This window comes from Hirundo rustica, chromosome 5 (genome assembly GCF_015227805.2).
Source record: "Hirundo rustica isolate bHirRus1 chromosome 5, bHirRus1.pri.v3, whole genome shotgun sequence".
NCBI lineage: Eukaryota > Metazoa > Chordata > Aves > Passeriformes > Hirundinidae > Hirundo > Hirundo rustica.
Window position 1 is genome coordinate 65,518,094 of NC_053454.1, and position 15,787 is coordinate 65,533,880.

The following is a 15,787-nucleotide window of genomic DNA, read 5'->3' on the forward strand; positions in this document are numbered from 1 at the left end:
ATGGGGCTGAGTGGCTGAAAGGTTGTGGGCAAAAAAAGATGGAGTTAGAATTCTGTGGATATGTGTTCTGAATTATCGTTGTTGCACTTAAAAATGCTGCCTGTTGAATGATCTGCAGCTGGAGGACATTTATCTTGGTTTTGTTTAAAATATATTATACAGAATTGCAATAGCAGTACATTTAATACTGATAAGGTATTATTCAGGCTCTCAGTGCTTTATTTCAAAATAAAATTGCAACTTATATTTAGGAAATGATTTTTTTTTCAAGTGACCTGAGCATACATGCTTAAGGAATGAGCTGAAATGAAATTCATGAAAAATAGTGGAAATGACCCGTTAGAGAACAGGTATTTGAGCTCTGGAATTGAATTTATCATTTTGCAGAAAAGGTTTGTGTTGATGCAAACCTTATGTAGATTAGTATTTGAAGGGGTTTTTTAAAAGCAGTGAATCGATGTTTATGTAAAAGCAGTGTAATCTGATTTTTCAGGGAATTTAAAAAGCAAACCTAGGAGTTCCTGGATCCTGTATTGGAGAATCTGCTTCTAAGGGGTCTTTGAAGAAAAAGAGCTTTAAGGGGAATTTTTAAAGATCCCTTGGTTGGGGTTTTTATCATATGTGGAAGGAATGTAATAAACTTCTTTGCACTTTTATCTTAGATTGTTAAACAGGGTCTCACAGCTAATTCCTTACTGGACAGAGGCATGCAGCTTACAGGATCAACATCCAAGTAAGTTGAACACAGCCTGACATTATTAGCATATTTTCCAAGAGTAGGATTTTCCTGATACTCTTCTGAAATATTTTGGCTCCTGCTAACCCTTTCAAAATTTGATTTACAGTGGTAGTTTTCAGTACCAGATCTATTTCAGAACAGATCATTCTATTATGAAATATTTGGGTTTGGTCAAACAGAAAGTACACAGTGCAAGCATTAAATTATTTCACTTGCATGTTTTCAAGATTACAAATGGTGATTTCATTTAGGTGAATTTGGAGGTGCAGATGGCAAGTGTCCATCCCAGAAGCTGAACTTGAATCTAGGGAGGGCCTTACCCAGGGATTGTTTTTTTAAAATTTCTGAGATATACGGTAAAAGAAATGTGCCGTTATGTGGATTTTATTAAGGATTAAAATGATGGCAGAACTCTTGTGTGTTTGTTTTTACAAAGCCTGATGTGTGTGTTTGACTTGTTTAGCACACCTTACACTCCTCTGGATAAGAAGTCTGCAGAGAATACAGATGATGAAACAATAACAGAGGAGTGGACGTTGGATCACCCGGTCTTCCAGACACGGACAACGGCAATCGTGGAAGTAAAAGGAACTGTCGATGTAGTTCTCACTCCTCTTGTAGCAGAGGCACTGGATAGGTAATTTTATTTTGATAGTTCTAAAAACTGTGTTAAAATCACAGCTGTTCGGTTCTGTCCAGCAAAGGCTTAGGCAAAGGGATTGAATAACACAGCTGATGGAACAGCAGGGCCTGGTGCCCAGCAGATGTGATTCTGCATTTCCTATGAGGTGGCTGGAAGAATGGGAAGTGCCCTTTGTCTCTCAGTGCTTGTTTTTCCCTCTGTGGTGTTAATTACGCCTGGCTGATGGTGTGCCATGTGAAACTGGGAGTTGCAGTGGTCTCTTGTGGCTGTTTTGCCCTCGCAGGTACATCGAGGCCATGGTGCACTGTGCCAGCTCTCGGCACCCGGCAGCAATCGTGGATGACCTGCACTGCAAAGTCCTGAGGGATGCCGTGCAGAACAGCAAGACCAGCTTCTCAGAAAATGTGAGGAAGGAGCAAGGGAAAGCCACCTGGATTTGAGAGAATGCTCTTTTCTATATCTGACACAGAAAGTGATTTAACTGGATTTTGTGTTTTGAGATATAATAGCTAAATGCTATATTAATTTGGAATGCATACTTAGATGCATTTTCATAATCAACTCTTACATAATTGTCTTTCACTGTCCAGAAGTCTTCTACGGGATTGAAGTTTTTCTGTTTTGGATGGTCTAGAGTAATTTACATAAGATCAAATGGCACATTCTGTTCTTGGAAATTACTATAGCTGATATTCTTAAGTATTACGTTCATCTCAGCGAGATGTTATTTATTATTTTATAGTAGTTAGCGAGAGCTGTGAAAGTGCCTGTGGAGTTTTTTGCAGTTCATCTGAGACCTTAAAAAATTAATTTAACTTAAAAAGAATTGTATGGTAGTTCTACAGAATTAGGTGTTCTTTCTGTCCAAGATAATGAGCATATTTATATTTTATGATTTCTTAGACTTCACAGTGTAGTGGACACTAATAATTTCCTTCATAGTAAGTTGATTTATATAACTTACATGTGTAGAACTCAAACTTCCAGCTGAAGTCTGGTAAGCTTACTGCAGAATGGCACTGCTGCCCTTATGGTTTTAGACCTACTGTATCTCTTAATGCTGCAGCCCTTGTTCTGGAAATCATGGTAAATTGCCTAAAATAAAGTCAGAATCTCTTCCTGCTCCGATGCTAATAAAATATCCTGTTACTCCTGAGCTCAGCACCTCTTGATTTTGTGATAATAAATTATTTTTCTCTCTTCTTCAAGTTGTCTTCGAAGCAAGACATCAGAGGAACAAAAATAGACACCACCACAACAGGAACAACAAACCAGGGACCAGCACAGACCAATCTCTCACTTAAGCAAGATAATGTGACAATTAAAGGTCTTCAGGCCAATGTTACAGTTCCTAAGGTAACAGCTTTTTTTTTTTTTTTGGCTTATCATTAGAAAAGAGCCTCACAGAATTGCCCTTACTTTGCATCCCAGTTTGTTCCCTAAAAGCTGAAGTGAAGCTGTGCATTGGTGCTAGAGAACTAAAGTTTTGAATTTTGGAGCTGCACTTAATTTCATGATGGTAGACATGCAGTAGTTAAATATCAACCACCATAGGGGTAACTGGCTTCCACGTCTTTAAATTAGGTGTGATGGTTTTATTTTTCTTTTTACTGAAAGTATAAGACAAGGTTGTATCAGAAACTGGTGATTAATGTAACATGCTTTTCTAAATGTCTTTACTCTTTGGAATTTTATGTACAGGTGAACCTGTGTTTGCTACAAGCATCTGTGGATGAATCCCCAGGGGTTTCTTCCAGCAAAACTGTGACTCACGTTTCCTTAGTAGCTTTGTGTTTTGATAGAATTGCTACTCAAGTTCGAATGAACAGGTAAGAGTAGTACATGTCACTATTTGGCATAAACCTCAGACATATTTCATTTGATTGGGTTTGTTTGAGATTTGCTTAATCGTTTTTTTTTCCTCCCTGATATTGAAAAGGGGTATAGTTGAGGAGGCTTCCAACAACGCAGAAACTGGGAGGAATTCTGTCACATTTGAGCGTTATATCCAAACCAGCAAAATGCAGCCCCAGTCTTCTGGCTCCCTGAGATCCAATTCTGGAGCAGAAAAAGGAAAAGAAATTGCTGCTAAATTGAACATCCATCGTGTTCATGGACAGCTTAGAGGTCTTGATACAACAGGTATTAAAATGTGGAAATGTCAGTTTTAATAGAAGCAAGTAGTTACGGTTGGTCTTGATCTTGTAGTTTGGTTGTAGGATTTTTATCAACATGGGTAAAAAGCCACTTGCACCCAGAGCTTTTGCAGATACTTAAAAAAGAAGATTGAGATGAATTATTATTCCACAACGTGTTAGATATAAACTTAGGTGATCTAAAAGCTGTCAAGACAAACTTGTAAGCAGTTTGTGTGGCAGATATGTTGTCCTGTAAATATTGACCTGCACTGCTGGAATTTGAGGCCTGAGCTCCCTTCCTCCCAGCTGGTCTCTTTTCAGCTACCATTTTTTGTCACCTTTTGCAGGGAATGAACTAGACTTATTAGTTTTCTTACTACTTACTACTTTCTAACACTCTTGTACCAGCAATCTCAGCATGACAGCCTGTAGATTTTTGACTGTAATGACTCTAAAGCTGAAAATGAGCTCTACCCAATTGACTTCCTTGTTGTTTGTGTTAAGGAAATGCCTTCGAGAAGCTATGAGTTAAATTTTGCTGTAACTCGTGATCCCGGAAAAACTAACCATGAAAAGATGACCAAAAGTAGAGGCAGTTTTTGTTAAACTGCTTCAATTTTGATGGAAACTATACCAGTTTTAACTCTGCTCCATAAGGAACAGGAGTCTTTAGAGATGAGGAAGTATCTGTAAAGCCAGGATGATTAAAAAATACACAATAAATAACAGAAAATCTTACTGCTGTGCAATGATGAGTGAGCAAATGAAATCGGAGGAAAACAAAAAGAGAGAACACTGAAGCGATCGCCTCCCTTTTTCCTTTGTTATGGGTAGAATCCTAGAAGTAATGCCCTGTGTCAGGGCATTCAAGAGTGCCAGTTTTGGAGTTCTAAGCAAGAAAAGACATCATCTTTGGTTTAAAAGGTTTGAGAAGAACCTTTCTAAGGATCTTAGCATTACATGTTTACTTCAAAAGTGGATGCAGTTACAAATTGAAGGCTGAGAGTAAGGATTAGAAAGGATATAAAGTGACTCAGTGTAGTTCTTTTCCTGAAGTATTTGACAATTAGGTATAAAATGATGTAAAATATTGCTGTCCATGTTTTTTTTTCAAATTTAAACATTATCCTGCCTGTACTAACACACCAGGAGCAAGGCTATTTTCCCTTTTTTTCTGCTTCTTTTTTATTGATCGTGCTTCAAGTTAAAGCTTTTTCTTTCTTCCCTGCCCTGTTTAAGGAATACTGAAGGGATAACTCCCCCCAAACACTCTAAACTTTAGAGAGCTTTTGGAAGATGTAAAGTTTTTCCCGTTTTGGAACAAAGTAGTAAATATGTTTATTTTCACAGATATTGGAACTTGTGCAATAACAGCCATTCCTTTTGGGAAATCAAAAGTTCTTTTTAATTTGGAAGAGTTGGATGAGTTCACTTTCGTGGATGAAACGGATCAACAAGCTGTTCCAGATGTAGCTCGAATTGGTCCTAGTCAAGAAAAGTGGGGCTGGATAATGTTTGAGTGTGGAATTGAAAATTTAACTATAAAAGGTAAAGCTTCTAAAGGTTTTATGTTATTTTATTTTATGAGATTACTGACAATTCTGTTGTTAGGTCATCTGGCTTAGCTATTATTTGATTAGAAATTGTTGAATCTAGGTGATACTGAAGAGTACATGTCTGTGGTAAATAAATTTCACAGGTTATACAATAAAAACATTTTTAGTTGTAAGTACCACTAATAATAGCATATGAAAGAATTTTGTATAAGCTGATTTCTTCAGTTTCTAAACTTAAGGTTGAAATTGATGCTTTCACTGATCACTCAAATCCTCACTTTATCCACAAGGAGTGCATTATAGAGCCAGAGTTTTGCTCTGGGAGAGGAAAGCTAGCTACAAAAAGTGAAAAAAACCCCACAGTATATGTGTGTTTTCTATCATCCGGGTTAGTTTGGTTTTGGTTTTTTTTTTTTTCAGTGAATAATGTTTTAAAAGTATTTGTGTGAGTACTCTTCATCTGCTTGTGGTAAACCATCAGAAGCTCAAAATTGTAGTGATAAGTTGTTGAATAAAATGGTAATGCATCTTGTTTAGCCAAAATCATGTGCATTTCTCTGTTTGAGTACAGATCTTTTCTATGGGGCATAACTTACAGCTATTGATGTGCTGCCAGCCTTTACAGTGTGGGTATTTTTACAGGGGGAAGACAGTCTGGGGCAGTGTTGTACAACACATTTGGAGTCATGGGTAAATCAAGAGACACAGAGAGAGGTGGATTGCTTGCATCGAACAACTCTTCAGATTCCCCCACTGGCAGTGGCTACAACACTGATGTGTCTGAAGATAACCTCCCTTGTGACAGAATAAGTCCCTCTTCAGATATTAATGGAAATTCCGTTTCAGATGAGCAGGTGTGTTCAAACTGGGGAGAAATGATGGGTCACTCATCCTGTTTGCTTAGACACTAAACTTCCAGCTTTCTGCAGGGTCAGCAGTGGATAGCATGAGTCTAATTTTCTTTGCCTAAATGCCTATTCAAAAAAATATTGTGAGCATGTGTGTGGTATGTTAGTGCCTTTCAGTGTAACAATTTTGGGAGGCGGTTTCCCTTCTAACTTCGTGATTCCTCGTTTCTGAAGGATGAAGGTGTTGAATCGGATGATCTGAAAAAAGATATCCCCTTGATGCCTCCTCCCCCTGACTCCTGCAGCATGAAGCTGACAATCAAAGAAATTTGGTTTAGCTTTGCGGCTCCCACCAATGTGCGCTCCCCAGCCCATATATATTCAAGGTATGATTTTACCTGATGTAAAAGAGGGAAAATGGCAGTTCTGCTTTGTTAAATTGCATTTGTATTTGGTAGGTTCTGATTGGAATTCCAATAATTTTTGCAGCTTCTTTGGAAATGATAATTTTGAGTTTGTCTATATCACAGTATAGGCTTGCTTCAGTTTTTTACTGTTGTAATTTCTGTGGAAGTGCTGCTAGAAAATTCTTAGTTAGACGTGATTAAAAGAAGAAAAAAGGAAGAGTAAAAAACCCAAATGAAACAAAAAGCCTCCACTAACAGCTTCTGGTGAGATGGAGATATATGAAGGAGAAAAGGCAGGGGAAGGTGTTTGTTTTGATTAGGTGAGTTGCTAGTGAAGAGAATGGCTCAGTGGTTTTGGTATTCAACCTGATATCATCCATGATCTGACTGCCACTGCACTATAAAGTTCAAGATGTGTCTTTCTAAGATAGTTTTTCACATTATATATGTAGGATAAGCCAAATATTCAGTCTGTCAGTATAGAGCCGTAAGTTAGAAAGGTAGAAAGGTTAGGGGTACTCTTGCCTCAGCCCTTTAGCAAAAGTCCTCCATGACATGTAACACTTCATGTGGGATTCAGTCAGTGATGAGAATTTCAAACTGTAGGATTTCAGCAGGGAATACAAATGGGAAAAGGAAGGAATAGCAGTAGCAAAAGTGGGAAGAACGACGAGTGTGTAAGTGAGTGAAACAAAAATTGCCTCAGGTACTTTTTGCCAGTTCTTGCTTTCTGGGCAGTAAGTCTGTGTTTATTACTTTGCCTGAATGTCCCACATCTTTGACTGTCGCTCATAGCAGCATCAGAAAATCCTGCTCATGGCTGCTGCTGCCTGTGAACACCCTTCTCTTTATTTGTCTTCACAGGCAGCTGAACCTCCTGAGCACTGCAACGCCTGCAGTTGGTGCCTGGCTTGTTCCCATTGATCAGGTGAAGTCGTCGTTAAATAAACTGGAAACAGAAGGAACCCTGCGAATCTGTGCTGTTATGGGGTGCATTATGACAGAAGCTCTAGAGGTAAATGACCTTTATCAAGCCAATGAGCATATCAGAATAGGACAGTGTGATTGGTAATGTTGCATTTTTGGAATTCTGGATGTTTTTGCTGGTAGACTTAAAGCATCTCTCGTGAGCCTTTGGAATTGGTCACGAGAATTCACAAAAAGATGTTCTTTTTGTACACAGTCTGAATTTCAGAGCTTTTACTGGTGAGGAAGCCTCATGCTTCTTACAGGAGTGCATCTCCAGGTAAAATAAGAGTAAGAAGTATGGCTGTAGTGCCTGCTGTATTTTATGAAGTATTTTTCTTTGCTGTTGGTTTGATTGGCACCATCTAGTGGGAAGGTTTTGACGTGATACCCACACTGAGATCCTGTCTTGCATAGTGAGATGGATGACTTCAGTGTGATGCTGGTTTTTGGCTCTGCTCAAAAATTATCCTTTACAGCAATCTCTTACTCCTACCTTCCTTTGTGTTTCTGCTTCCTACTCTCTTTCTGGCATTAAACCAAATTAGAAAAAGGGACTGCTCTGCATTTAACTAGGAATAAACTGTTTCTTTGAAAATTGCAGCTAGCTTTGCATATGCGTCTATTAGTACAAAAGTAACTTTATAAGCTTTGCAATTTGAATCCAGGCTTATGTTTTATTGCTTCATATAAAAAAAATATGCATCCAGAATGTTTTTTCACATGCAGTATTTAAAATAAGGTGGGGAGCCGTGAGGCAAATCTTCGTTGCAGAAGTTTGAAATGGGGTTAGAAGTTTGTCGTCTCATAGATGAGATCTTGTCATTGATGCTCTGTTTGCAAGTATGTTCATATGTTGAAAATGTTTTTATTTTAATCTAGAATAAAAGTGTGCACTTCCCTCTGAGAAGCAAGTACAACAGGCTTACCAAAGTAGCTCGTTTCTTGCAAGAAAATCCTTCTTGTTTACTGTGTAATATATTGCACCATTACCTTCATCAAGCAAATTACTCCATTATTGAGGATGCCACTATGGTGAGTTACCCAGGAAAACTGGAAATATCTCAGTCCTTTAGTTTCAGATATGCCAGGTCTTAAATTTGGCAACAGTTTGAGGAAGGTTGACAAACCAGAAAATACAACCCAAACTCATGTGCATCTTTAAAGTGATAAGTAGATATTGTTTCTCTCATTTTGTTTTCTTTGACATCTGCTATTTTTGCTATGACCTGTATATTTGCATAATGTTCATCAAACTACTTTATTAGTAAATACATGATATCATAAACCAAAAAGGCATGCCTTTAAAACTGTATATGGCTTTTTTAGAGCAGATTTCATTCCTTCTCTATCATATTTCAGTGGCATTTTTATAAGATTTTGTTTTTCACAGTTTTAAAATTGAATAAGTCTCAATTATTGAGGCAAGTGCATGAACAGGTTAGTTTATTCCAAATTCTCTCCTTGGAACTAGTTTTCATGTCTTCTAGAAGCGCTGGGGTAAATGCAGACAGTTTAAGGAAGGAACTAGAATTGTACAGACTAGGGTTTAAGAATTGAATACTTTTCTTGATGGCTTTAGAATGTAAATGTCTAGATTGTAGTGGGAAACAGTTTTTTGGACAAACATCAGGCATAAGGGAGGAGTGTTTATTCCTGATTTTGTGTCATTTTCATAATCCAATTCCACAGCTGTCAGATTTAAACACTTTGGTTTTCAGCATATTCAGCTGAGAGCCAGTGATCAGGAATAGCACAGCTTGTGGCAGAAATAGCACAGTTTGATTTGTGGTCAAAATACCAAACTTTTGTTTTCTTTAGGACAATTCAGTGATGTAATCAAAACAATCCTTGTATTTGGTCTCAAATTTATGTTCCTAAAATACTGCTTATGAACAATGGAAAAAACAATCTTTTTAATTTCAGTTCTGTTTGTCCAGAGTTGCTATGAATCTTAGCCTGTAGTTCAGAGCCTGATAATTATTCAAGTACTTTTAGCTTCATATTTAACAAACCTGCTTCCTGTTGTTTATTTTTGGCCCCTTGGGCTAGATCCTTAGGTCATGTAGATAAATGTATTTACTGTGTTCAATGAAGCTGTAATTTTTATCTCTCAGCTCCTTGGCTTCTTGCTTGATCTTGTTGTGGTGCCAGCATGTTTGTCATAAGCCTTTTAAGCACAGAGATTTAAGAGTGCTTTGACTTTTTCTCCCCTCCAGTTTACTTCAAAATTCTGTGACATGAATTTTTCTTTTTTTTTTTAATTTAAAGAGTGATGGCCTTCCTGCCTTAGTGACCTTAAAGAAAGGTCTGGTTGCCTTAGCAAGGCAGTGGATGAAGTTCATTGTGGTCACCCCAGCCTTTAAAGGAGTCAGCTTGCACAGACCAGCCCAGCCAATGAAACTGCAGCCAAATGCCTGCCACGAGCATGAGGAAGGCCTTGGACTGGACAATGGAGGGGGCCTTCAGAGTGACACCAGTGCTGATGGAGCAGAGTTTGAATTTGATGCAGGTATTTTCGTGTTACTGCCTACATAAAAATTCACAGAGACAAGCAGCTCCAGACGTTTGTGCCTTCTTTGGTTCTAATGCTTGACACACTGTAGTCTCCTTTTTTAGAATTATCAAGCTTTTTTTTTTTTTTTTCTTGTATCACCTTTGTTCTGAGGCTGCTGCTAACAATGATAATAATAGTGCTAGAATAATTAGTGCTTGTTCAGGGAAAAGCAAAACAGGAAACACCTCTTTCTTCACATCTTTTGTCTGTTTTTTTCCTGCACAAAAGAAATCAGCTTAATTATTTGCTACCTTTCAATTGAAAGCCAGTCAGCTTTAAGAGAGCAAGCCGGAAGATGTTTGTGTGAGAAACTTGTATGTAGTCATACAGTATAATGGAAAATTTTGCCTCCTTCTCTCAGATATCTGTTTTGATTAAGCGGAAGCACTTGGATTATTAAATGAAACCCAGCAGAACCCTGTCTGAGGTGTTCTTATATGTCTACAAATCAGACAGCACCGTGTAGGTGTATGTGAGCACTTGGAAGTTCATGACTGCTTGTAGATAAATGTGCCTGATAACAGATAATCTTGGCTCTCCAAATATATCTAAATGAGAAAAACTCTTTGCTTGGGTGCAGCTACTGTGAGTGAGCACACGATGCTCCTGGAAGGAACAGCCAATCGCCCTCCCCCTGCCAGCGCCTCCTCCGGGCCTGTCACTGGTGCTGAGATCATGAGGAAGCTGTCCAAGACTCACACTCACAGTGATTCTGTGCTGAAAATAAAGGTGAGAGCACAGGCCTGGGCACCAGGGCAAACAGGGTTGTAGCTGGCCCGTTCAGGAGCAGTTCTGCAGCTGCAGATGAATAAATGCATGCAAAAAGTAACTATAGCACATGGAAGGTCTCCTCCTGACCTTACAAAAGGGATGCTCCAGCAGCTGGTCTATATTCTACATCTGTTCTTTGTTGTTTTGCCAGTTAACTTCGTGTGCATCATTTCAGAATGTGCCCTAACTTTTATAGCCTCTGATCTTTAATTTATGGCAGCAGAAACAGGGATTTAACTGTCATGATACAAAATTGAAGACTGGCAAAGCTCTCCAGTAACTTGTAGTAAAATTACTGTGTTTCAACCTTGTATTCAGCCCAAATGTTGCTTTGTTTTTGCCGTTTCAACAAGACTTCATTAGTTTCTTTGTTTTTTGCTCCCAGGGCATCCATCCATATCATTCCTTGAGTTACACCAGTGGAGATACAGCTACGGATTCCCCAGTGCACGTTGGCCGCTCTGGAATGGGGGTCAGGGAGAGTCCAAGGAAAGAAAGTCTGCTCAGTTACCTCACTGGGAGCTTTCCTAGCCTGCACAACCTTTTGGAAGGGACTCCTCAAAGAAGTTCAACTGCAGTTAAAAGTAGTTCTTTAACAAGAACAGGTATGATGTAGCATAAAAAAGTATGATGTATCGTAAACAGGTGTGATGTAGCATAATTTTCGAGTCTTTTTGAATGTATAAGGAAAGAACCATTTTGTATTTGGTTTTTTTTTTTTTTACCTTTCAAGTAACTCAAAAAGAGAGCTGAAACTAATATTTCAGTACCTTACTTCGCATATGATAAATTGCAGATTTTTAGTAATGGGCTTTTCAACAAATATTTTAGAAGCTTGAAACACAGAAGTGTTTATGCTCTGTATTATTTTTCCGAGTGTATTGTTATCAGTTTTTCTTCATATGTAAATTTCATACTGTATATGACACTGTATTTTCTCTAAAACCTCTCTCCTTTGCTGTCAGGGACTGAAATATTGTTCAGAAAAAAAGGTATTTTGGCTTCTTAATGAGTCCTTTCCTCTAATTAATGGTAGAGATGAGCAAATGCAAAGCCATGTGTAGCACAACATCCACTAGTGCCATGTATATCTTCTGTGGTAGCACCTGTAGAGCGGTTTGACACGTAATTTAATAATAATAATAATAAACCTTGAGAATTTGGCTTATTTTTATAGTAAATAGGTGCTGTCAGTGAAATCGTGCCGTGTTCCTTGCTTTTGCTGACTTGGATGCAAGAAACGCTGAAGTTTCTGCTTTATGTGCACAGGAAATCCCGTGGCCACAGACATGTTGTCTGAGCACCCTTTGCTGTCTGAGCCCTCCTCCGTGAGTTTCTATAACTGGATGTCCAACGCTGTGGGCAACAGGGGCAGCGTAGTACAGGAGAGTCCTGCCACCAAGTCTGGGCACAACAGCCTTCCAACAGGTATTGCTAATTTGCAGCTGAGTTCCACGGGCTTCTGGGGTGGCTGTGCCTGTGTTTGCCCAGTTCTGACTGGAAGTAATTGAGGGAGTGATGTCACCCTGGTTTTTCTGAGTTTTTTAAAGCCTTTTGATTGTTCATAAAATGGAGTCAGACTTTTTAGCTACTGTACAATATTAGGAGCAGTTTTCACTTTTTCTCACACATGTAGCATAAACAAATCCTTTGTTTTTCATTCTCTGTCCTTTGTCTGCATATTTCTAACCTGAAAACAATTGTAACTGACGGCTGGTCTGGCCAGTTGGCTGAGGGGTGAAAACTCCAGAAGCCAATCCACAGCCAGACCCACAAATGTATAAAAAGTAAGAAATAAACAGGCAGAGGCTCTCCGCCTTGGCTCAGCCTTGAGCTCTCTCGGAGGAACCCTCTGCCCTGCGAAAATCTCTTGACTCTGTGTGATTGCTTTGCGTATTCCGATCACAGAGTGATTTATCAACAGAACTTAATTAGTTCAAAGTATTGCTTGTGGGATTTCCCAGCAACCTGGAAAACGAAAAGGTGGGATTTAAGCAAAACCTAAACTTGGTTTCTTTTGCCTCATCCTGCCTCCAAAAATTTAGGGGTTTTTTTACATTTGGAACTGTCAGTGTAGCTGCCAAAAGTTAAGCCATAAAATTATCCTCTGTTGCCGAGTTCCTTGGTTTTCTTGGCTACTTTTGATCTAATTTGCATACGTTCTTTTTGTGATTTGTGCATTGGAATCCCTGCTCTTTCTCAGTTCAATTTTGAGACTAAACATAATCACATATTTTGGGAGTAACTTAGGAATGGCTTAAGTGGTGTAAGGGAATGAAGAAAATGAAATATTTCTGAAAGTCTTAGGTGTATTAAAGAACCAGATGTGTAACAATTTATTGCAGCTCATTTATTTTTCTTGTTGGCCTGTCATCATTCAGACTTTTCAATGTGAGTCTTAATTTTCTTTTTCACTAATGCTATACTTGAATCTTTTTCCTGTTAACACTCCTTCAACTGTGCTATATTTATCTTAGTCAATAAGAAGTTGTTTTAGTTTGTTTTTAATACTGAACCAAGAGTCTGATGCTACAAACATCATCGTGCTGTACATAGTGCTGAACTGTTGTGGCTCCTTTGTAAACTGGGATGTGTTTCTCTGCAGAAAGACTCTTTCCAAAATTGAATTGGACTATCTCTACCTGTTCCAGCAATATCAGGCTGTTTCTTTATCCTGAATGCCCCCTTTGTGAGGTTACAGACCTCACTGCGGCTTGTTTATCTGTATCAATCATCTTGCTGAATTAATCTAGTCAGTGATGGTAAGATTTGCTGTGGTGTTAGTGTTCCATGGGTATTTATTTTCCAGGTGTGGCACCCAATCTTCCTACTATCCCCTCTGCTTCAGACTTCAACACAGTTCTGTCCAGCGACCAGAACACCCTGGATGGCACCCACTCACAGCACAGCACCAGCCAGGATGACATTGCAGGAATAGAAGAGGGCAACCAGGGCTTTCCTGCTGTCCAGCTGGCAGATGCACAGGTACCTGGGCTTGCACATCACCAAACGGCGAGCAAGAGTGTGGAAGCAATCAAGGCCTTTCATGACTAAATGGATGGGTTTTGTTTTGTAGGTTGTTTTCAAACCTCTGCTAAGTTACACGGGCATTCAGTCGCAGGATGCGATGCCCCTGTGCTACAGGATGTACTTTGGAGAGTACCTCTCATTCTCAGGAACTCTGGACTGCCTCCGAGCAGATATTGTTGATTCAGACACAGCAAAGGAAAGGAAAAGCAAGCGAGCCCGAAGGTATGATGAGAGATTTAAAAATATGTGTGTTGCCTAAAGAACAGAAATTAGGCTTTTCACATGGTGACAGATTTCCAAAGCGCTTTTATAGGATAAGGAGCAGCCCTTTATTCTTCTAATCTTTCATTTTGTCTTCCTGTTAAAATAGTTTTTTTAATCTTCTTGTGGAATGGTTTGGGAATTGTAACTGTTTGAATCTCCGCTGCTTTTGAAAATTGGAGATTGGGGAAGGGGGAGAGCTGGTGGGAATAATAGTAATTTGAGTGGCTCTGAAGCGGTGTTTAATAATTAATCCTGTAAATAATGATGTGACTTTTTCTGAAAATGCTGAATCTCCCCCAAACCGATTTTGGGCAAAGCTTTAGGATATAACGGAATGATTGCATGCCAGGCTAGGTTTCACAGAACTGGATGATTTCTATGTTAGTAGCATGCAATATGAAACTGTAAAAGATCATTTTATTATATTTAGAACTGTGGTAAAAAGGTGATATCCTAAGGGAAGGAAAAGGCTGGGTTCACTAAATTAGATGTAAGCGGTGTAAAAAATGTATTTGAATCTCCCTCTCATGGAAAGCAGCAGAGCAGTAACTTGTACCTTTCCTCAGGCAAGGAGCTGTCAATCTTCCCCCTCTGGAATTCAAACCGGCTTTGATGTTAGAGACTTTCAGCATTAGCGCTGTGGTGATGGAGAAATCCATGTGCACCCCTCACAACTCCACCAATGCCCTTTCATTCCACGACCTGAACAAGCGCTATTACAACACCTTCCACTGCAACTTCACCATCTCTTGCCAGTCCATCAGCCAGCACGTGGACATGGCCCTGGTGCGCCTCATCCACCAGTTCAGCACCATGATCGATGACATCAAGGCCACGCAGACGGACATCAAGCTGAGCAGGTACACGGCTGGCTCGGCCTCCCCGACCCCCACGTTCAAAACGCGCAAGCACCGGGACTTCCGCTCCTCGGATTTCAGCCGCAGCTCCCGGGGCAGCCTCAACGGAGGCACCAGGGTGAACAACGCCAAGAGCAAGCGCGCGAACAACGACAACAGCAAGAAGGAGTCTCGCAACAAGAATTCCCTGGGGAGGTCGGAGAGGAGGACTTCCAAAGTGTCCAGGAAAGGCTCCAAAGACGTGGTTGACCACGTGACGATCCACATGGACGACTCCGACTCCATTACTGTGTCGGAACAGAGCGAGCCCTCTGCGGAGTGCTGGCAAAACATGTATAAGCTGCTGAACTTCTATTCGCTCATTTCTGATCCGACTGGCATCTTAGAAAAGTCTTCTGAAACTTTCGGGCCAACAGGTAAAGTGAAATCGTGAGCCCAAATAATTGAGTGTGTGTGCTTTTGTTTAAATGGGGCATTCTAAAGCTTGGTCGTGAGATGGTTTTTGAAAGTTGCCCGCCGCATCTAACTTGGATCAGAGGGGCAAGTGGTGAGGATGGAGGGGAGCTTGTAATTACTCACCAAGACGATTTACAAAAGAAAAGCTTTACTTTTCTCACTAATTGCGTAGCGTGGATTGAGTTTGTTCTCCTGAGGTGCTGTTTTGTGTTCAAGGGGATACTGGAAATGCTGTTTATAATCATTCTGTGAAAATACGCAGGCATGTGCATAAGCCATTTAAGGGGAGACAGTTTCTGCCTTGAGAATGACTGACAGGAAAAAAAAATCTGTGAGCCTTGTTGTGAGAGCAGGAAAGGTGAAATACTGATTTTGGTGAAGTCCCACAAAAGTTACAGGTGTTTGGGTCATATTTTCACCTAAAATCTTGAGATCTAGTGTGTTTATTGCTATTTCCAACGTATTTCAGCACAGCAGAGTAAATCTGAGAGCTGACTTAATCTTTCGTTTTGCTGCTGAACTTAGGTTGCTGTAAATGTGCGGGGGATGATATAG

The 15,787-nt window shown here is 39.7% G+C and overlaps 1 protein-coding gene across 1 annotated transcript in view; it reads left to right on the top strand.

The window, feature by feature from the left end:
• BLTP1 (bridge-like lipid transfer protein family member 1) overlaps positions 1-15,209 on the top strand; it is a 55,357-nt gene extending 40,148 nt beyond the window's left edge. Inside the window, exons 29-46 of the mRNA XM_040065410.1 lie at positions 663-733; positions 1,203-1,376; positions 1,666-1,786; positions 2,592-2,738; positions 3,084-3,211; positions 3,322-3,524; positions 4,871-5,068; positions 5,719-5,930; positions 6,159-6,310; positions 7,196-7,346; positions 8,180-8,332; positions 9,569-9,809; positions 10,435-10,583; positions 11,011-11,230; positions 11,895-12,053; positions 13,435-13,610; positions 13,702-13,877; positions 14,486-15,209. Of these exons, the coding sequence (XP_039921344.1) occupies positions 663-733; positions 1,203-1,376; positions 1,666-1,786; positions 2,592-2,738; positions 3,084-3,211; positions 3,322-3,524; positions 4,871-5,068; positions 5,719-5,930; positions 6,159-6,310; positions 7,196-7,346; positions 8,180-8,332; positions 9,569-9,809; positions 10,435-10,583; positions 11,011-11,230; positions 11,895-12,053; positions 13,435-13,610; positions 13,702-13,877; positions 14,486-15,209 (3,555 nt within the window). The remainder of the gene's footprint in view (positions 1-662; positions 734-1,202; positions 1,377-1,665; positions 1,787-2,591; positions 2,739-3,083; positions 3,212-3,321; positions 3,525-4,870; positions 5,069-5,718; positions 5,931-6,158; positions 6,311-7,195; positions 7,347-8,179; positions 8,333-9,568; positions 9,810-10,434; positions 10,584-11,010; positions 11,231-11,894; positions 12,054-13,434; positions 13,611-13,701; positions 13,878-14,485) is intronic.
• The last annotated feature ends 578 nt before the right edge of the window (positions 15,210-15,787 follow it).